Source organism: Leuresthes tenuis, unplaced genomic scaffold, assembly GCF_036924035.1.
Source record: "Leuresthes tenuis unplaced genomic scaffold, fLeuTen1.0.hap1 SCAF_4, whole genome shotgun sequence".
Classification (NCBI taxonomy): Eukaryota; Metazoa; Chordata; class Actinopteri; order Atheriniformes; family Atherinopsidae; genus Leuresthes; species Leuresthes tenuis.
Genome location: NW_027325358.1, coordinates 13,022,150 through 13,045,888, shown reverse-complemented (window position 1 = coordinate 13,045,888; position 23,739 = coordinate 13,022,150). Strand labels below are relative to the sequence as shown.

Below are 23,739 nucleotides of genomic sequence, written 5' to 3'. Positions count from 1 at the left end.
GTTGCAGTCAATAAAAAGCATTTGCAAGCCATGACCCTTGTCAAAGTATATGTTCTTTAGAAATTATGGAAGCCTCAACTTTTGCTTTTGACTCTGTCAATATTGTGTTTTGAGAAAATGTTAATGTTAAAATAAAATATTATCTAAAACTTTTTTGTCACAACAACATAAATTTGCCATAAAATGATTGCATCCCACTGCACCTCTTTTCCTTTTATTTAAACCACCAATACACAAGTTAAACTCACTCTTTAACAACCACAACTAGCCATCTCCTCAACCACAAAACCAGAACTCAGTCTTTCTCTTATGACGTTTATGTCCAGAAAACTATGGGTACAGGCAAAAATTGTTGTTAGTCAAACTGTAATCTTAAATTTCATTGTTTGAGGGTAAAGTGACCGAGGAATGATACATCCAAATGAACACAAACAGTTACTTAAATCCATGATATGACAAATATAAGTGCAGTTGTCACGGACGGTGGGAGCTCAGGTGCAATAATAGCAATTGGTAACCAAAGATATGGTGGACACTAGGCAAAAAAACACTATTATATGAAGTACATCACAGTCTCAGCATGCTGAGGTGAATGTAACGTCCTTCCATAATTGTTTTCTGGAGAGCTTGTGACTTAGTATCGGCACTAGTATGTGATTTTTTATCTCATCCATAAAGCTTGTAAAATGAAGTGTTCTCCTCCTTAATTTTCCCCGAGTGTACTGCAATCCTGTCATGGTGCCAAAATGATGGATGTAATTCAAAATTACATAGGTACACCAACAAGGTAAATCATAAGCTCCATCCTTTATATTATGCTGTAGTGAAGGTTGGGGGTGGTGACTCTGTTGTCTCTCTCTGTGGCTGTAGCTCATAGTACGACTGCTGCAGGATGAAGGCTGACTGCTTGCTCTTACATAACCACATGTGCAAATTCACCCAGTGAGAGGGGAGATAGAGCATGGAGGGGAAAGCAGCGTGAGACAGCTCAGAGATCAAGAGACTGAGGGAGAGAGACTGAAAAGGCCCTTGGGGGGAAAGGGGGAGAGACAGAGAAATAAAGAGAGTGAGAGTGTAAAGAATAGAAAACGAATGACAGCTTACATCCAATATATAGATTGATCTCCTTCTGTTTTTCTTGTCTAAATGGTAGCATTGCTCGTGGTTCTTGACATTTCTATTCCCCCTGGAAATGTCATCCACATTTACAGTTGTGGATTTTTTTTTTCTCAATGAAGTTTAGTATCTGCCGTACTTAACGATGTCTGTTCATGTTGGCTCTGAAGTGATTAAAAATGTAAATCCATCCCACTAACACAAACCCAAAATCGCTGCACTGTTTTGTGGAAGCACGCCAGTCAGTAATGTTGTGGCCGAAAAATTAGTGCAGTTCCTCAATTGGCCTTTTTCAATTGACTTTGAAAAAGAAAGTCAAAGATAAACTGTCAAAGATAAACTCCTACTTCCGTGGTTATATATTTTTTATGACTCATCTGTTATGCATTATGACATGAAGGGAAGATGGATTATTAGATTATTATTTACAAAACTGTTATTTTACTTAAAGATGTTCATTTGAAGTACTTTACTGCTGTGTGAATTGGTTCCATGTACTTGTGCCTATAAATGGTTTCAACCGTGATTTAAGTTTGAATTGCTCAAAATGGCTGAGATGACTGCATCCACTCTTGTCAGGATACATGCAGATAGGTTAATAAACTGTGGCAACTGAATTTAATCATTCTATCTGTGGCAATACCAACTGGCTTTGCATTTTTGTAATAGTCACTCTATGCTTGACCAAGTGTAAACCAAGTGGTCTAGCAAGTATTAACTTAATAAAGCTTGAGACGTGATACCTCTGGCTGTGTTAATACAATGCTAATCTGAATGTTTAACCCATTTACTTAGACTTGTTTTATTGCAGACTTTCGGAACCCAAGATATTGCATGTTTTGTCTCATTAAGTTAATTTGTAAAGAGACACCCATTCTTGTATTTCAGGCTGACAACAGATTTATTTTTTTTAAAGTTTCGCATGAAGCCAGTCCGGGCTTGTAATTAAGTTAAAAAAAAAGAGATTATTTTAAACAGGTGACTGACTCAGAAAGGAGACTGTAATCTTGATTTTGTATAGAAGCAGTATCAACAAAAGGCTGAAATGATAAGCACAAGACCTCTAGTTTCTCTGAAAATGTGCGAGAAGTTCCTCAAATAGAGATACGGAGGGATTTGCACATTGCTCTTTACATTGCACACTATCACTGAACCATTCAATGAATCTTCCAGAATCCCAGTGTGTAAATAGCAAGCGTGCAAGCCTAAGCTGGTCATCAGTGAACTCTGTTTCCTCATCCATCAACAGCTGATATAACCACACGAGCAAGAGATTACTGTGGGAAGCCTTTGTCAAGCACTACAATACAGAGTTAGATTCACAAACGGCATTTTAAACGTTAGCATACTATTATATATAATATGCAGAAAAGTGCATTGAGATTCATAAGCAACATGTGCTTAATTCAAGATGACATGTTTTCAGGCAACGTCCATGCAGTTTCCAATAAGACAATACAAAATCACATTCTGCACACATTACAGGTACTGGACTGGCCTGCCTGCTATCCTGACCTGGTACAAATAGAGTTTCTGTGGAGATTTTTTAACATAAATTTTGACAATGACAACCCCGTACTGTTGAACCTTGAGATGGTACAAAATAACACCTGAAACCCCTCATTGGTGTATTCAATGCCAGAATATCTTTTGCGTGTTGTGATAAGGATTGGAATCATTGCAAAGGGGTAAAAGTTACAGGCTTGCAACACAAGAGTGGATGTAAAGTCTTATGAAAAAGAAAAAGGCACCTTTTTTGTCATAAGGTTTTACATGTGAGGATAGAATGAAAAATATCCGGTCTTCACTAGGTCTTCAAATGAGGTCAAATCTCGTTCTATCTTGCACAAACTGTCGGTGATATTTTTTTCTGGCTACGTATGGGCACCTATTAGTGTGAACAATGTGTCACTGTTTCACTGAATTTCCCTGGCTGTCTTTTTCATATTACAGTAATATCTGAAATTCAAGGTGTCAGTTGGCCTGAGAATGGTAGCGGTAACATTTGCGGCTCTTTGAAGAGCAGTGGTCACATGTCTTAACTATCGTATAACAAGACAGCCAGCCAGGTTAGATATGCTGCTTAGTGGCCACTCATATAAGTCTATGACAGTACTGAGAATCTTCCAGGAAAGAATGTGTACAAGATTGTCAGTATGAGGCAGAATGATAGAGAGAGAGAGAGAAAAAGACTTTATCAAGTAATATTATATCATCTCTATCTCTCAGAGTATGGCATTATCCACACTTTAAACAGTTACTGCTGTAATTTAGCAGACACTGCTACTCAAAGAGACGTTCAGTAAATGCAACATAAAAATGATTGATTGCAACATCACTGAATATTTCAGGGACGACAAGTACAGAGGACAGGAGTCAGTATGTTAGTGCAGTCATAGTAATCATTTAATCATGTAATCTATAAAAGCAGAAGTTTGTGCAAGATGATCACAGTCACATAGAATGAAGGATTTGACAATGCATTGTTGCTTATAGACATTGAAAACGTACACTGCTGAATTCAATCTTATTTCTCTATTTGTCCATTCATTTTAGCTGATTTTGCTTCTCGGTATAGGTGTCTGGTTTAATTGTCAACTACCTTTTGTTTAGTCTCTTATTAAATTAAAACGATATATCAATTTAGTTAAATTGTATTGTTTTACTTTGCAGTTTTTCTGTTTAGTTTATCTATGATATAGCTTGCAAATTGAATATATTTACAATTTAAATTCTATTTAATTACATTTAATTCTATTCAATTTTAATGTTTCAGTAGTATCATTCTACAAAACTCATCAGAACACAGTCTGTGAGTGATTTAGACTTGGAGGAGGTAGGGTTGGGTAGGCTTCAGGGGTGGGAATCTTTCAATGCTTGTTTTTGATTGATTATACCGGTTTTTGCATTACGTGTGGTGGTTAGTACTTTGATTTCACAGCAGGGTTACTGGTTTGAATCACTGCTTGGGTCTTCCTGGGTGGAGTCTGCATGTTCTCCCTGTGCATGCGTGGGTTCTTTCCAGGCTACTCTGACTTCCGTCCACAGTCTTAAAACATGCATGTTAGGTTAAATAGTGATTCTAAATAGAACCAAGGGGTTAGTCAGAGTGTGCATGGTTGTTTCTCTCAATTTTGTATGTGTTGACCCTGTGATGGACTGGTGAACTGTCCAAGGTGTATTTTGCCTCTTGTTTGATGACAGCTGGGATAGACTCCAGCTCCCCCATGGTGCTGAACTAGATAAAGCGGATGTTGAAAATGGATAGATGGTACAACTCCAGTTCCACAGTTACTTTAGTAGCCCTATGAAGAACTTTGTTAATGTGTTGGGGTGGCTACCAATTGGCTACTCCCCTGATCTCAGCATAAAATCGTAAAATGTAAATGTAACAGTTGTCTATTGTTAACTTTACAATAGACAACTCCTCTTAGCCAGTTAATCATATTTACTTTAATTAGGATCAGAAAATATTTAGTATGATCAGCATCATCATTAACAGTCTAATCTTAAAGGCAAACTAAGTGACCTTTTTCAGTCATGCATTCACACTTGCTCATGAACAGTGTTCTGAAATACTGTGGCAAGTTGTATAACAAATAGTAAATCAGAAATAGTTTATGATTCACACCAATCAAGTTAATTCTAATGCTTTCCGGGAATCCTGGCCTGAAGACATCCACATCTCAATATTGAATTATCGTCGGTGAGCTGTCCCCCTAGCAACAGGGAGTCAGAATAATATCTTTAGACTTAGGTATTGTGTATACCACAAGAAGAGATTTACCACCAGAATAGGTAAATTATGTATGTGGCATTCTCAAAGGCCACACAGTAGACAAAGAGATGGGTATTTACCTCATATTTGCAACATCTGGCAAACATCCAGGCATAAAGACTTTTACATACGCCAACAAAAACCTACAACCAGCCCGATCACACAAAAAAATGTGTCATAGCGATGTTTGTTCACATCTCTGAAACGTATAGTGTCACAATCTGCGGTTTCATGCAATTCCAATATTAAGGAAATGAGAAAAGAAAAATTGACATTGGCTAAACATCCACTGATTATTCTAAAACTCTCTATTACTATGTACTACTCCCTTTGTATATCTAATGATACCAGCATAAATGAAGGTTTACAGGCAACATGGTGGTTCAACTAGGCAAAAAACTGCAATCTAAAATGAAAAGCTGAGCAACTGCTGCTTTAGTGGCCACGAGGGTATAAATAAGATACTGGAGCACATCTCAGTTGATGTCTTATCTCTGTCACACATTTTATCTGAAGGGATACATTTTTTGGCATCCATCTCCTCATAACAAATGGCTGCAAAAGCACCATGCTGAGGGACTACAGTGATATACTTAAGGACATTTAGAGAATCCTCTCAACTTAGAAACACTAGCTGTCCTAAAAATAACAGTTGTGTTTAGTGTATCCCTCCTCTGAATAAAGTACCTAAAAACTTTTCCAAACTTTATATATTTATATTCTTGCATGGGCCTGACAACAAATTCAGCCTCTCCTGTTCCCCATCATCTCTAGCTTCACCCTGCAGCCTCCATCCACCAGCTGTCAGACGGGCGTGAAGGCCTCACTGGAGATGGACGGACAGATGGGTGGAAGGCAAGAGGGAGGAGGTGAGGAATGCATGGAAGGAAGGAGAAGAGGGAGAGGTGTGACCCACTTTGTGGAGCCTGGAGTATTTATAGAAGAAAGTGTCCTAATTGGTGAGCCGCTGGGAGAGCGACAGCCCTGCACTGGTACTCTACTCCTTGTCCTTCACCTCCTCAACCTAATCATCTCCCAGTCTTGCCATTTTCTTGTTCCCCCTTCCTCCCTCTCTTTTTGAAAACTCTTTCTTGGGCCATTCCTGGGTGCTCCTCTTCCACATCAGTGACCTCTTCTTAATCCTGCCAATCCTGCCACCTCCACATTTTACCACTCCCTCCTCTCTGCTCTGACTTTAACTTGTCCTCTCTAGTTTCTCCTCCTCATCAGCCTTTTGCCACTCCCTGTCTTTGTCCTTTCCCATCCTCTTGACCTCTTTCCTACACTTTCCTTTTGTCCTTACTGGGTGAGCCTGCTTTTGCTTAGTCCTTTTTTCTATAACTAAGGGATACTTGATGAAATGTTGAGATTTAAGCAGTTTTTACTCAAATATACAAATGTTTTTCCAGTTTTTCTGGATTGGTGGATGGCACATTTAGACTATTTGGACATGTTAGGGTTTCCGTTACATATCAATTGTGCTTGGTTCTACACCCCGAAATGTTTGTGATAGTGTTTGTGCGAATCTCCTTCAGGTACCTTGACTTATCTTCTCACAAACCAAAAAAACCCCACAAAAACAAAAAGGACCACAGAAAAGAACAGTCTTCTGACAACAAAGCAAAACTGGAGTAATTGTAAGGGTGAAAACAATACAGGGGAATATGTATGAAAGAAAGGAGGAACTCACGTAGGAAGTACTCTGAAGCGTCCGCCTCATAGTCAGCATCCTCAGGGAAGTGATCTATTTGCTTACACATGCCTTTAAATGAACCTGTGAGAGAGAGAAAGAAAGTAAGAAAGAAAGGAAGAGTTATGAAGATATTGTAGTACAAACAGAAGAAAACCCACAGGTTAAAGCATGACTGATGAATTAATGAAATCTGATGCTAACTTGAATATCTATATAACGCTTTAACTAATATAAAAAATAACCAGCTACCTATCAAAGAAACAAGATAGCCACAGAAGGACAACAGTAAAAGGAATCAGAGAAGAAGGTAAGAAAATAAAAAATAAAAAAACGGATGAATCGAGAAACTGGAGTGGAGGACAAAGAGAAAATGTCAAATTTAAGGCAAAGAAGTTGAGTAAAAGCAGGGTGGTTTGTCAGCATTTTTATAAATTACACAGCAGGGCAGAAAATGAGAGAAGAGAAGAGAAGATGGGAAGTGTTTAAGTGCTTAAAAAATGCAGGTGGGTGTGTGAGGGGTAATTGCGTGAAAAGAGTGAGCCACATGCAAATAAAAGAGGAGAAGAAAGGAGGGATTGCTGATAGTGTTGCTCATTAAGATGGATTGTGCTTGTGTGTGTGTTTTTATGTGTGTGTGTGTGTATAAAGCTTGGTTCAGCTTCTGTGGTAATTGTATGCCCTCCCAAACCACTGCAATTAAATGGGCCCTTGTTAATTGGCAATTGAAGGACGAAAGACGAGTACCCGGCTTTGAAATGGGCATCAGTTACACACAAGTACACACACAGACACAATATGCCTCACACTAACAGCCATACGGACACACGAGCATTCACACTGGAGCATTAGACAGCTTGTCAAGAGTCTCACTGTTGTAAAAGCCTTTTACAGCTAAACTTGCAAATATTTTAGCATGTTTATCATGACTACAGGGAAAATAAAATGTTTAAACCAAAGCTTTACAAATAAAAGTGAGAATCGCATCACTTGGTTGTAATGTCAGCCTGGTTCATATTTTGCATATCTTCATCTGCATATAACTTCACCAAACACGGACAAATTGTTTTTTCAGACTTTGATAGATATAAAGAAGAGAAAAGCTTTCAGCATTCACCAAATGCTGTCATTATTTCATCATTTCTGGATGCAATATGTGAGTTGTGTGTTGAAATTCCTTTCAGTGCCTGAGAGTGACATTCCTTGAGTTAGAAGAAATAGCTTCACTTTTGTCCCACTTTGTGACTGTGCTTTTGCAAATGTGAGTGGCAATACAAAATATACTTAAATCATGCCATGTATATTCAGGGGGGGTAGACATAGAAATAATGTGTCGATGAGCAAAGCTCTCGTAGGTGACGTGATTTGACCTCTAGTGGACATGAAGGAAGTTTCAGAAATGATTTTTATAAGTGATGGAGGAGCTACGAATATATACTTTAAAAGAAATCAAATGACATCGTCTATCATATAATCAGTTGCGAGTTGCAGATCTCTTGGGACTGAATGTTTCAATAGAAAAAAAGGGAATAATTTTTTTCCCCCACCAAAATGTACACTTATACTGAAGCTTTATGCTTTATTAAAACAAAGTAAACATATCTGAGCATGTTCTAAATGATTTTATTGGTTTTCAGTGTGATTGTTCATTTTGCATTTTTGAAAATGATCCTCCCAGATTTTCTTTCTGATGTAAATGTGGACACCTACAAATAAAAGTGCAATACACAGATGTGGCAAAAATTACAAAACTGATAGTAGGACGATATCACCAATGATCACTGTAGACAACAGAACATCATAAGTGTTATCTGACATATTTATTTTGACTAGGAAGAATCAGACAACTATTTTTTACAATGTATATCAAGTGCAGTTTTCATTTGTATATGATATCTGAAAGTCTATTTCCTAATTGTAAGAATGTTCTGAGCTTGTCTGATATTGCTGTTCTGGTGAGTGAATCTATATTTTCATAATGTGAAATGCTTTTCTGAATATCAATAATAATTATAATAATAATAATTGTGTATCTAAATGATCATTAATAATGTTAACTGAACGTGCTATCTACCAGCAGACAGAAATCCAAAATACCACTTGACATTTTGATTTTTGCAAACTATATTCAGAAAATGTCTTAAATGTGGGAGCCCAATACACATGGTAAAGTGAAGTTGGTAAAAGTGGCATGGCTTCATTTTGACAGGAAATAATTCATTCATAAATAATGGCAGATGATATCCAGTTAGGTATCAGCTGTTAAAACAACTTGCCTTTGCAGGGAGGAGAGCAAGAGGGATGGTAAATGAATCATTGAAGAGGAAAAGTAAAGACAAAGAGTGACAAAGAACTGAGAGGGAGGAGAGAATAACAGGTGGAAGTGGAAGGATGAGCAAGAAGAGCGAAAAGTTTCAGACAGAGTGCTGAAGTCTTACAGGAGACATGTTCTCTGATTGGAAAGAGGACAGGATATTTTTTGTGATGTAGAACTAACCACAGATGAGCTTTAGGAGTCAAGGACGCTGGAATTTCAAAACATTGTTAAATTTTTCATCTCTGAAAGGCATTCTTGCCTTAATGTCTCATCATGTCACAGGAGTCTCAGATTATTGCTCCAGACAATGCATATTGTTTTGATTGATAGATGAGAGTCGGTGGAAAGCAGATGAGACAAGAAAGAATCCTTATGAGGGCCAACATTTTCATTATTTGTCTGCATATCCAAATTTCCAGATTGACTTTTTACTGTATCTGTGATCCAGCTCTGTTTGTTTTACTCATTCATCAACTCTACGCATCTAGACCAGGGCAGTTACTATAGTTACACAGCTGATTTAAAAAATAACACAATGAATATAAGACATGCCCACATATTGTTTTGTTGTGGAATATAGGCCTACTTTTTTGCTGGTTATATTTACATTCAAGTTTTTTTTTAATGTTTGAATGTCATCTTCAGGGTTTTAAACAGCAGAAGACCCTGAGCACAATGCAGAGGCATTTCCACACAGTGGACAAAAATTGTGAAATGTAATGTTTTCCTGTGACTGTTATTTTGTAGAGGGCACCAATCACACGGCTTGATGCCCTGGTGGAACCGTGTACTTCTTAATAATTAAACCTAATCCTGTATTTTTCATGCCTAACCCTAACCAAACCACAACTGACAGCTACGCTGAGAAGTGAGAAGTCAGATGGGGCTCACGCTGGGTTATCTGGTGTGACAGTACACAGTGTAAAACCACCTTCCAACCTCTGTAAAAGTATTTATGAGCACTCTATAGTTGTGTAATATGACGTAACGCCAAACTTAGACTTGTTACATCTCACGAAGAAAAGCATAGAAATGTAACATTTTTGGAGCCTTGAAAATGCAGCATTTTTTACATGACTTGATCGTACACTATAGCTTCATGTTATGCAAAACGCAGGCATGTTATGATTATAAAAAGCAGACTTAGGCATGCAAAGATTTTACAGCCCAGAAAGTGTAGCCATTGTACAATTTTTGAGTCTTTTTTTGTGTTCCTGCTTTTGCACTGTGGAGTAACATACTTAATGCATATTCTGAAATGAAACTATGTTGCTGAGAAATATGTTGCCATCATCTCTGTTCATACTGCAAGAGGACTGAGAGGATGTTGCTGACGATATTCTAAAATGATTTTAAAGATTTTAAAATGCTAATTCCCGAGAATTAACAAGTGCATTGCTATTTCAAAGGGTATAACTCGTGTCATTACCGCCCTAATATTGTCATTACATCAGCAGTATAAAATGGTCTTACAGTAAAACATTCTATATGATGGTTGCTAGGTGATGTACAAAGTAGAAGATCAGTAAAGACACTGTTCTGTCGCTCCCATCACTCCCACAACCTTAATTGCATTGCTATTTGTGCCAATGTTTAGTTTTCAGCTTTAGTTTCTTGCTACGAGTGCCCGTGTCTTCATGTGATTATCCATCAATATGTCAAGTGCATCAGTTCACATACGCACTGCAATGTAGGAGCTCCATGATATTATTCCCGTTCTACCAACACTGCTCTGTCTGTCTCTCCCGTTCACACGCTCCCTCTCTTGCTCCAACACATGCCCACCCACGCTGCACCACAAGCACATGTAATCTGGAATTGCATTTTGCCTTCCTTCTCTTCTTCTATCTCTCTCACACACAACCCCCTCGCTGTGTCTTCCACCCGTTCTCCTATCTGTCTCTCACATACATACATGTGCCTGTTCCCTGAAGACCAGATTCCCATTTGAACTGAGCTGGCAGCTAAGCCCTCCACTCTTTCTCTGCTCCTCTTTCAGTTTACACATTCTGCAATTCAAATCAACAGCACACTTTACCATCTTGACAGGGAAGAAGTCTGTGCTGCATGTACCTTGACAGATTTTTGGGTTAGGTACACAATGTACAGTCATGTGAAGAAGGAAGCACACCCCCTGACATTTCTAAATGTTATGCATTTGGACACGATAAAGAATCACATGGGGCTTCACAGGTCTCAAATTTAGTTAATGGTACCTCAGATAAGCAACACATGACATATTACACCATGCCATTATTAATTTAGAACAAAAAACAAAGCCAAAATGCAGAAGCAGCGTGTGGAAAATTATGTAAATCCCATGATTCAACAGCTTGTAGAACCACCTGTAGCAGCACTTCCTTAAAGTAATCATTGTCTGTAGCAGTCTCTCACATGTTTTTTTGAGGTATTTTGGCCCAATTTACTTTGCAACACTGCTTCAGTTCTTTGGGGTTTGCAGCGTTTGCTTCTGCTTAGTTCTCTTAACACCCCACAAAAGCATTTCAGTCAAGTTGAGGTCCGGACTTTGACTGGGTCTTTGTATCACCTTGACTTCTTTCTTTTATAGTCATTCTATTGTTGAATGTGTTCTAGATCTCTGTCATGTATGACTCAAGTTCAGCTAAGCTTTAGTTGTCAGACAGATGGCCTCATATTTGTCTCCAAAATATTTTGGTATACAGAAGAGTTCATGATTAACTCAATGACTGCATGGTGTCCTGGTCCTGTGGCTGCAAACAAGCCCAAATCATCACACCTCCGCCACCGTACTTTACAGTTGATATGAGGTGTCTGTGCTGATATGCTGTGTTTGGTTTTTACCAAACATGGTGCTGTGCATCATGACCAAACATCTTCGCTTTGGTCTCGTCTAACCAAAGGACATTGTTCCAAAGGTCTTGTGAATTGTTCAGATTCCCTCCTGCAAACCTAAGCTGTGCGGCCATGTTCTTTTTAAAGAGAAGAGGCTTTCTCACGCAACCCTTCCAAATAAACCATACTTGTTCAGTGTTTTTCTAATTTTACTGGACTGAACTTTAATATTCAACGTGCAGAGGCTGATAGACTCTGAGATGTAACAAATGTTTTTCCTTTTATTTTGCATTTTCTCAATGAATTGCTTGGTCTGAACTTGGTAGGATTAGGACATGATTAGCTATATGACATTATACAGGTGTATCTGTAAAACAAAACCATGACTGCAAATAAAACTACACAACATTAATTCAAATTCTTGACATACTGTATGTCAGTACAGCTGTTGTCAGTGTCATCACATTCACATAAATGTGAAATTTCTTCTGTAAGCATTAACACTAGCTTGTTTTCTAGCTGCAGTGACAACTGTTCTTTAGCTCAGGAAAAAAAACCCTTCTGGGCTTGTTGTAAAGTCTCCCTCGAAGAAACTCTCATCTGCTCTCTTCTCTTTCTCCCACCTCTTGACACTATTTTCATAATGAAGTGTCGCTCTTCCAAATTGCTTCTCTTGAATTATACATTCTGCTTAAACACGAAACAGATTCTATTATTCTGAGACCAACCTGCACCTCAGGGGTCAAGGCAGTTCTGTCACCCACTTATGCTCACAGCAAGAGGGGCCACTGTGTCTCTTAACGCATCATTTCTACCAATAAAAAGAGACCCCGGTGACCTCCCCCTGCTGTCACAAGCCAATCGGAATCATGCTTATCGACTGACTTCATACCTATTAAAGATAAGTAAATGTAGTGTGATGAAACACTTGCAGACAACCTTTTATGAAGTATTAACATCTTAACCCTCTCATTGAGGAGCAGAAAAAAATGTATGTGCATGTGCAAGAATGAGGGATGTGAATTATAAATTACCTTCTCTGAACCAGCACTGTGTGTTATGCAAATATCCTGCAAAGTGACTTTATTTCTTATGTTAATTAGGGCTCAGTCTTTCTGTGCACGAAGGTGCCATTAAAGTAATCCCTCAGCTGCAAAGATGGATGAACATCCGAGACCTCAAAGGAGACGTTTTTTTGCACAGCAAAGGTAGCCATCAGCTTAGTTCAGCGCATTACAAGTGTGATGCACAGAAAATGTTGCTTTCTTTTCTTCATCCAAGATCCCCTTTCCCTCTTCTTTCATGCTTTTGTAAACATTTCTTTGGGTTCAGTAAGTTTCATAGCCATACTAAGCATCTGTAGCCTATATACATACACACACACATATAAACATGTATATATATATATATATGTTTAGGTTTTAGTCCATTTGGATTAGTCAAACTGGCTAATTGAAGGATCTGTCCATCGGACTGGAGGGGTAGGGCTCTGCTCAGCTGAAAAAGACAGGATTCAATCAGAGTTGCATTAAAGGGGAATTCCGGTATTTTTAAACCTAGACCTTATTTCTGGCATGAAATACATTCATCTACTCACCGAGAGCAGTTTGGTAAAAGTCGGCGTCCTTCGGAAGATATTTAGATTCCTCGAGATCCATATAATAGAGTGAACAGAGCTTAGACGATGCAGCCTCTAAATAAGGCATAAGTTTAGTCTCTAAATAGGTTTCTAAATAAGGTCTAATTTTAAAAATACTGGAGTTCCCCTTTAATGAGCACCAGTCAAATTTTTGCTGAATTAAAAGCAAAATTTGTTGGCAATTTTTGGGTTGCTTATAAAGTCTCTATCAATCAGTATATTAAACTTTTGCTGTACAATGCCAAATTATTTTTTTCTTCAAACTTTAATTTCATTTTTTGTACATGAAAGTCGGTAATGGATTTATTAAATGTGAAGAAATAATTTACTTTTTAGATTTACTGATTTCAAGGCATCCATTAAGCTTGTACATAATTTGAGACAAATTAAATGTGAAAGGTTAATCATTTCCAACTGGTGTGTTTTTATCTTTTTCTGATTGTTTTAATCTTGTCTTATTGTTTTAATCTTGTCTTATTGTATATGAATTTGCTCTTATTGATATAACTATATGTTAAAAATGTCAGTAAGAATCACACAAAATCATTTGAAAATGAATACAATATATTTTGCAGTATAAATGAACTCCTCACCCTTTTCAGAAATAAAACGTTGATATAGAAGAATGGAGGCGACAGAAAAAGCACACACGTCATTAAACAGCTTCAATTTGAGCTACATTTCATTTTAATCTTTGAACCCGGACAACCCATTTCATTTCCACACAATTTCAGAACACGTTCGACAATAGAGGGACCTATTAAAGATAATTGTAATAAATGTAGAATTAGATTCTCACCCTATTTGCTCTAACTAATTTAGAGTAAGCAATTACTTTTCCTATCAGCAGGCCTGCATATGTGTGTGCGACACATAAATTAGCTTGATGTGTTGTTGTGGCAGAGAGAGACAGAGAGACAGAGAATTTCTGGGGTTTGTTGCTGAAAAAAAGCTCCAACCTGTTTTTGAATTCTGTGAGAGGGAAGTGGAGCAGTGTATTCTGATGTGACATAAAAGAGAGAGTAGGAAATGGCTGGTTAATTGTGACTTGGCAGAGAATGTTTGGTGAAGTGGAGGACACTATAGTGGGAGGGTGGTCATAGACTGCACAACTGAAGATGTTTTAAAAAAAATCTCCATGGGTTTTGTTTACTGTTTTTTTTAAAATAAATTTTCTTGTGACACATTTCATACTGTTATTGTTTGAGGGGCTTTTGCACACGCAAATACAGTTAAGAGGAGAAGAGCCCTGCCACACCCTGCCCGCATACAACATATAAGCATGCCTGCATCACACAGTACAGGACATACAGTACACCCCATCTTAGTCACCAGCATTAGAAGAGTTATAACAACAGACATCATAAGTGAATCTTTCCGACTTTAGCTTGACATGAACATCTCTTGAACACAAATTCACATAATTTACAAGAGCTAAAAAAAACAAAACAGCAGCACTTTTTTTTAGGACAGGATAAGAGCAGTTGAAGTTCAGATGCTCAAAGTAGGCCTTGTGTTGTGTCTGTGCCACCAGTGTGTAACATACACTATCAGAACAGGGGTGTTACAACTGGGTGAGTGCAGACTTGCGCAAATGGAGGCTGCAGGTTTTCACTGTCCACAGCTACGTGTTTTTAAACTTTCAGCTCTAAAAGGATCTACAGGAAGATGACGAGTGGGTGTTGAAAACACACTGAGATCGACAGACGGCCTGCGGTCACATTAGGTAAATCCTTGCAGAAAAGATAGAGATGGAAACTTCCTTTTGTCGAACTGTTTGTACTGTGATTACTCATCATTCAAGAAGTAAGTAATCTTAATTTTAGGGAATGTGTTTCCAGCAATGCATCCCTGTCTCATCCCTGTCATTTCAAACCAATACGAAGCCTTTGGAGGTGCAGTTTACACTTTAGCATAGCTAATCAATGTGAGATTACCATAGATGGAGCAACACTACAAAGAATATAGCTTATTTCACGTTTCTTCATAAATATTCAGGTATGGGATAGATGAAACATGTTTAGGGTTACATATTGATAAACGCAACTAAAGAAAAAATGTTATGGCCTCACAATTTCTTGGTCTTTGATTTTGACACTCTATGTTTTTGAGACTGCACAGCCATGACAGAGTCATGAAAGTATCCTTCATGGGAGGATATTTATACTGAGTTGGATTTCACTGCATTGTGGGAATGCATCATTATAAACCAAGAGGACATTTCAATAGCAAAAATGTACAAGAAAATAAGAGTATGATAGAATATAGGGGATGAAAAGGCATGAAGGGACATATATATCAACAGCAGGTGTAAGCTGTCAGACTGGGTTCACAAAAAAGTTGAATTGAACTATTTTACAGTTGCATTTGACTTTAATTTGGAGTACTGTGAAACACCTGCAAACCACCACACTGTCCCCCTTTTCAGTAATCCCTCAGCGCTCTCTGTGGTCCCGTAACTGCTGTATCCTAGTTTCGTTTCGTAAAACTTTCTGCAATGTTTTCCTCTCCCTCCAGCCCCGATAAATCACTCTGGCACAGAGAAAAAGACAGCGAGGAAGGGAGTGACAGGACCTTAATAAAAAGAGTAAGAGAGGAAAGAGAAAGAAGGAGATAAGGAGAGAGGAGTGACAGAAATGAAATAAATGTGAGAGAGTCTCAGAGCTGATAGCGTCCATGCAAAGCTTGTTGATGAATCAGATGTTTGGTCCTGTATAAAATGGAACCCGGCTGCAGTATGTGGAACAGCTACCTGATCTAAGTCTGCAGTTCTAAATAACCTCTTCCCATCTCTGCTATGACATGTTGGGCAACAAAGTGTCACTACCACGTGAACCTAGATCGTTTGTCTCATAAGTTAGAAACAAACATTTCATCTAAAATTCTACCATGAGATGGAAACATCTCATTCTGTGTCTGCTTGGTTTAGCACAACATCAGTGCTAATGAATGATATATTGAAGCCAATATTCAACTAAATCATCTGGAAATATCTGGATGACAAGTCGCAGCATTGTCAATTAAAAAGAAAAAGTGGAAGTTCTTTGGATTTGACAGGTGGACTGAATGGGTCAAATATCAAAAACAGAGATGAATCATATTTTGTTACCATGTAGACCATTGCTTTACATTTGGGTTTTTACATACTGATATATGAACAGTACAAGTAAAGGAAGCTAAACTTATATAGTGTAAAGTATAAAGTTTAAGATCTATATGCCCACAACTGCCCACAGATTGTGATTTCTATAAAATGTTATTGAGAAAAAAGATTGTGAATAGATCTGGATTTGGTGGATAGACATCATTCCAAATTGGATATATACTAGACGTTAACTAAAGAATAACTTAGCTGTAGCCCTTATTGGACAGATGAGCATGGATATGTTGGGAATCAAACATCAAAATTCTACTCGGGAGTTTAACTCTTCCCAAGACTGTCAGTGGAGGACAGGCATAAGGAAAAACTGCAGAGTATTTCCAAATTTCTGATTCCATCCTGGAATCAAAACTGGTTTATTTTGACTAATTTATTTCAAATCAAAACCTTTGTTGATTTTGTTCACAAGTTACAAATGTAACAAAGTAACACTTCCTGTGGATATAATGAAGCTGCAAAACATACAGATTTAGTTTTCTTACCAGTGCAGGTAACATTAAGGTCTGCCCACCTCGTTCAGAGAGATAAATCTATTTTTAAAAGGAAATTGTTTTAATTTTATATCTATAAATATATTGATTAACTTAGACATCCCAGAAGTAAACCAAATCCGAGAATTTCCCAAAATAGATCATGAAAATGATGTCACTATTGCTTTTTACTGGCAAAATTCCATATAATCTCTCAATGTGAACAATAGAAAATCAAATAACCACATGAGTAAGACATATTCTCTTCCATGTAATTACGTTCGATCTTAACAATATTTTTGGACACTTACTGCATTAATTAAAAGTTCTGGGTCATTCTGATATCTTTGCATCATAATTATCAAGATAGGATTATCAGCAGCTACAGCTGAATTTTCCAGTTTAAAATGTTATACATAAATCTCCTCACATATCCTTAAATGCTCTCTTGCTTAAAAAGCCCATGCAAATTAAATGCAGTAGCCTATCAATCTAATAAATGATTTAAGCGTGCGCTTATTCTCAGCTTGCTGAGTGAATCATAGCTGCAGTAGTGCAATTAAAAATGTGAATATTTTGTGTTGATTATACACCACAAAGACTTAGACAGTGAAAGTTTTTTAAATTTTTGACCTGAATATTGTTCGACAGATTATAAAGTTGAAATAGAAGCTGGTCATGGTCATGATTCCACATATTATACCGTATTAAGATAAATTCACGCTCCGATGGAAAACACAAGTGTAAATGGGTCAGAATGAGCCATTAGCTCATGAAGGTTGACTGACTGGAGCATGAGACTAGGCAAGATAGTGGGTGACTGACCAATAAAAAGCGAGCTCTCTCCTTCTCCTTTTCCCCCATCACGTCTCTCATGCAGTCTTTCTACCCCATCCAGCTTTCTGTCTTTCTTCCACCTCGCCCCACCACCCTCCTATACCCCCCGGTGTGTCTGTGATGGCTGTTGCATAACATTACCAAAGAAACAGCACACCAGAGAGCATCATCAGTGAGGGTTGGGGGAGTGAGGAGGGGGTGCGCTGAGCAGGGAGCACTGACCCAATATCTAATGAAAGAGCAGAGAGGGAAAGTGAGAGGGAAAAAAAAGACGATAGAGATGGAGAATAGGGAGAGAGCGCAGAAGCGAAGTGATGGCAAAAAATAAAGGCGGAAAATAGGGAAGGATGGGTTTGTTGGGTGTGGGGGAACTTTGGAGGAGGGAGTTAAAATGAAAGGGAGAGACAGAGAAAGAAGGAGGCTGGAGGGTGAGAGGGGGAAAGAGACAGAGAGAGGCAGACAATGAATTCAGGCAAAAAGAGCCAGGATTATGAAACTATAAATAACTGCAATACTAGCAGCAGTACTGGTCTTATTTTTCTCTTGCACTGTAGTACCCTTTATCCTTCTATCATTCTTCTTTCTTCCCCACATTCCAAAATCCCTTTCTATCAGTCCTCCTGTCTGCCGTTAGATGAAGTCAACACAACTTTCAGAGAGGGATTTTTTTTGTAGTCATCTTATCTTTCAGAGTAAACAAATTGTTTCCTTTGTTTAGGTTCTTCCAAATGACAATCATCATCTGCAAGTAACTGATATGGTGTTGTTTGCTTCTCGTTTTTCATTCACTTTATTTGTTGTTTATTTTGTGTCGTTACATTTTTACATCACAGCATCACCTCATCTTATCTGAATAAGCTAACTTTGTGTGTTGACACTTGTTCGGAGACTATTAAATGTCACTCACATTTAAGGTTAGCCCATTTGCCTTGGTAAAATTATTGTAATTACATAGAATGTCAATGTTTCTCACCAAAAAGAACCTGGGACCTCTACTCTGTATGCAGGATTAGTGGGGTTTTCTGTCCTCCCAGATATCTGAAAACAGACCAATTGCATACAAAAATTGCCAAAGCAAGCGAGAAACTGAATCAAATCAAACCCATGGTGTTAATTTCAAAGTCAAATTCCTCTTTCATTCCAATTATCTGCCTCTCATTGTTTCTCTTAAGGATTGTTTCTCACAACAGAACGACACCTCGGATTCTGGGGCAGCAACTGCAAGTTCGACAGAAAACTGCAGGGCAAATGAGGATAAGTCCTTGGCTGCTTAATTTTATACAGGTCACTGAGGGGCATGCACAGGGATCTGGCCAAGATCTAGGTATATCTATTTCAGAGCTCAAAACTGAATCTGGGACAGAAGACAACTTGTAGTTAATGGGAACAAAAAGTTGACAAAAACTTCAGTTACAGTTCAATTCAATGGATTTTAATTAATAAAAGGATTCTGATCAATAACTCAACATATGTACCTCTAGATCAATTTTGTTTCAGCACTTTCATGTTCTATGTAAAGCACTTTCAAACAGTTGTTGAAGTGCATAATATAAATAAATTTGCTTTGCCTTGACTTGCACACATTTTAAACCCATTAAAGCTCAATCACAGTTCTTCAACAAGCACCTTGAGGTTGCTTGTTGAAGTGCTTCCCACTAACAACACCTCAGCAATGGTTATTAAGGAAAAAATGTGGTGAGGGGTGTTTGTGTATACACTTCTAAAATTAACTGACAGTGTATATATATTTGTGCACATCTGTGAGATTGGGTGCCTTCTTTTGTCTAACCTGCAATAATAAAGAATGCGTTCCATTTAAGATGTAATAATTATGCACTGTAAGAGTGTGCAGCAGTGCATATACACAAGCAAAAATTACATCCATGTGGTGTGCTGTCTACATGTCACATGCATGTATTAAAGGTAATGCACCTTTGTATGTTTGTGTGTATGTGCATACATGCATTTGAAAATGAGCCATTAGTTGTTATCCACAGGGAAAACGTGTTAACAGGTTTGACTACCACTGAGAGAATTGGTAAGAAACCACCAGGAGCTGTGTGTGTTTGTGTGAATATTTGTCTATGAGAGTTCATGTGTACGCCCAACTGCATGTGTTTACGTGTGTGAGGTCCCATTGAGTCAGTGGATGGAAAGCGGGGGGGTATGAGTGTGAGGGGCGGGAGGGGTGGGGGGCTGGGAGGCTATGACTCATCCACTGCATGGGCCTCTGGCTCTCGCTTGCTGTCTTTCCCTGCGTAGCAACGACTGTGCAAAAGCTCATATATGTCCATAGCAACCAGAACTGATAGCACATTGGGCTATAAACACTGCATGAACAGGTCACAAGGAAATCATAAATACACCACTCCATGTGGGCTTAATTGTTTGCATGACTAGTTTACAAGGACCAAGGGGATCTTAAATAAACATTAAAGACAAATCAAACTGCATGTTACTGTAAACTAGAAGATGCAGCAAGACTTTTCAATGAGTCAGAGAAAGGAAATTTCGAACATGTGGTTCACCATCTAAAAGAATATATTGTAAGAAAAGCCATTGTGTTTTCCTAAACCTAACCAGCTACATTCTAATGCCTAAAACAAATGAAAAAGTATCTACATTTTCCAAGTAATGTATTCCAGGAAGAGTTTTTCATGTTTCTGCATCACATTTTGTGTGTTTTGCTGATAAGGGCAATGAAGGTGTGCTGGTATGTGATTTTAAATGTGTTTGTTTAGATTTCGCACTTCTGGGTTTGGTTTTGTGTTTTCACTTTACTTCCTGTTTTCTGTCAATGCAGTTTTTTGCTTTGTTCGCTCCAATTAGGCTTCTTTCCTGTCTTTCTTCACACCTGTTGTTATTCCCAATTGTTATTCATTAAGTTCATGATCTGTTCTTTGTTTTCCCCAGCCTTAGGATTTCTGTTCCCAGGCTCCCTGCAGCAGTATCTGTTTATTGCTTCTGTTGGTTAATTTATCAAAGTTTTTTGCTTATCATTTATGCATCATGATCCAGCCACTGCGACACTGACAAAGTAACAGTAAATAGCAAAGTTAAAGACAAAGGTAAAAGTAAATTGCTCTGGATTGGACGGGAGATAAACTTGCTCACTCACACAAAGAAAAAGATGTATACCAGGGCTTTAATCAACACATTCGGTTTACTATAAAATCCCATAAATTACCTTGAAACTGTGGTATTGTTGGACTGAGAATAGGCTGCTCCTTATTACAATTTGGCTTGCATTCTTGTTTTATTTGATTATTTGGACTCATTACTCCTCAGTAAAGAATAAAACACTTATCTCTGTTTAATTTTAATTGGCTGCCTATTCAATACATTGTTGAATTCACAGTTTACAAAACTCTTTTACCTCTTATAAAATACAAAAACCAAATAAGATGTTTTTTTAAAATTCAGTGCCATGGACAGACCTAGAGGAAGGTAAAATAGGTAAAAATTTCAGCATTATTTCATCAAATTGAAAGTGCTAGCACTTTCTTTCATTCATTCAAAAAGGGTTTCATCCAAACACAGTCTAGCTTGCATTGTAATACCACGTTCATATAAAAAACAATTATTTTGCACATAAATATAATTTCTAGTAGACTGATTGCTAGTGTACCTGAAGCACCCCCAGTTTAAATGGTGATAGATGGGGCAAACAGCAAAGCTCGTAAGCTGTGCTACAGATGGATGTTCTTCCCCAAAAAGCTCAGCAGCAGTCTCTTTCCCAAATCAGCAAAGGAGTAAGCAAGATGAAAGCGTTGGTCACTTTCAGCTGATGTTTCTGTGACTGTGCAACATAAACAAGCTTTCAGTGTCTACTCATTCAACTCGCTTAACTGTGAGGTAGAATTCCTTAAAGCAGCATCAATCATCACCTTAGCACATTGCTCTTCTTCCTCTCATCCCACTTATTTTCTCCCTGTCTCATTACAGATGTTGATCTCAGTACAGATGTTATTTGGAAATATTTTCCCATACACATCCACATCTCACTCTCCCTCCCTCACAGATGTTGTTTGGCATATGACTCCCCTTCCCTATCTTCCTCTGCTTATCTACCTTCCTTCTTGCTCTCCCATCCCTCTCTCAGCACTTTCTCTTCCTCAGCAGATTGTTTGTCTCTCCATCTGTTTTTTTTTTTTAAATATTTTTTTCTTCCTTTCTCCAGCTCTGATCCTTTTTTTTCTTGCCTTGCCCCTCTACAGACACCCAACTGTTTATGCTCTTGGTTTCTGCTCTTTCCTCCCGTGTTGTTTTTCCCATTTTCCTCAATTCTCAACCCAGTTTGTCATCTCACCCTACAATAATATCGCTCCTCAGACGGACACAGATGATCTAGTGACGTTGACAAAACTGATAAGGCTCCCGGGGCAAAAGAAGCAAAACTTGTTGTTTGGGCTGGGTGGGATGGTCACAGTGATATGCCTGTGGCCTGCAAAAGAAAGTAACACATACTGTCACGCAAGCTGGCAAAAAGTGTGTATGTGTATGTTCTGTTCTATCTATTCTGATTTGAGTTCAGATCCAAACACAAGAACCACATGAGAGAACTGAGGGACAACCAGCCTTCTTTATGAATAAAATTAAATCATTATAATGGAACAAGCAGATTCATTTCAGTCCAAAGTCTTTTTGGGTCCTGCTGAAAGAGCAGTTTGACAAATTGATTGTTAAGAGGTGAATTACTTTATACATAAACCACATATTTGTGAGGGTTGAGAATGGATGCGTATGTCTAGTTTGATATTGAAAAACCATAAAAAAGGTGAAGAATTGATGAAAAATCAGTATTTCAGTGTCCTGACTGTCCCTGCTGACACTCTAGATACCACAGGAAGATAAGGCTCAGCTTTCTGTTTTATTTTTTAGATAATCGTGCTCAAAACCCACTGGTACCAACACAGCCATGTCAAGGGTTTATATATATATATATATATATATAGATTTTATGTATCAATGGAAAAACATAAAAGAAAGAAAAAAAGAAAAAAAAGTGGTATAATCACCCTGCTAGTCTTTTGATATGGTTTTTGAGAAAGGTATCTAAAGCGAATCTCTATAATAAACTTACATCAATTTTCATTCATACATTTCTACACATTTTTCAAACTTTTATTAATTTTTGTTTAAATCTAACTCAGTCTTCAATTTGATTACTTTAAAGAAGCTGAATATGTTCAGGAACTAAAGTTAAATGATAAGAATTTCGACAAATATCATGATTTTGCTGAAAATATGCCTCTTAACACCTTCCATGTTCCTGATGAAACGTCTCTCTGGGACATAGTGGTAATGACACCGATCTCCTTTTGTGAAATGTTACAATGACACATATCTGCGGTTTCAAGAAAAATGGAACGCCAACATTTTATTAAGGATGCCTTCACCCACGTTCACTATTACGGCTCCATGAAAGATTCAACTACAGTCCGGCTAAAAAAAATGATAAAGCATGAAACTCAATTTGTGCCTAACTGCTACTTTATTCTGTTTCCTCTTACATTTTAGATTTGTTTTAGATCTTAAGACCAAATCACTAATGACTTATCATAGTTAATTGGTTGCCAGTATTTACATATTCAGTAATTAATTTTGTTCAGTACAAATACACGTGCCATCTCTCTAGGTTCTTACTAAAGTAACACATGTGATGTATGATAAAGACAGTGGTCCTTGATTTTGACAAAGGTCTAAAATGGCACTATAAACAAAACACAGACAGAAGACTTTCTTAATGAGAACTAATTGAGAAGATCAATAAAGCTTTTACAATGATCCTGAAATACATTGCTATGATGAGCAGTTGGTTTATTGTAGACACGGAAAAAGCACTTGCACTGTTGGCCATCTCTCTTAGAAAAATCTACCAACCATTCCTGTTCAAACAAGTTTTCTGTACTTTTAGG

The 23,739-nt window shown here is 37.8% G+C and overlaps 1 protein-coding gene across 1 annotated transcript in view; it reads right to left on the bottom strand.

Moving 5' to 3' along the window:
- LOC140305678 (voltage-dependent calcium channel gamma-2 subunit-like) overlaps positions 1 to 23,739 on the bottom strand; it is a 57,291-nt gene that overhangs the window by 14,637 nt on the left and 18,915 nt on the right. The window contains exon 2 of the mRNA XM_072384635.1: positions 6,585 to 6,668. Within this exon, the coding sequence (XP_072240736.1) occupies positions 6,585 to 6,668 (84 nt within the window). The remainder of the gene's footprint in view (positions 1 to 6,584; positions 6,669 to 23,739) is intronic.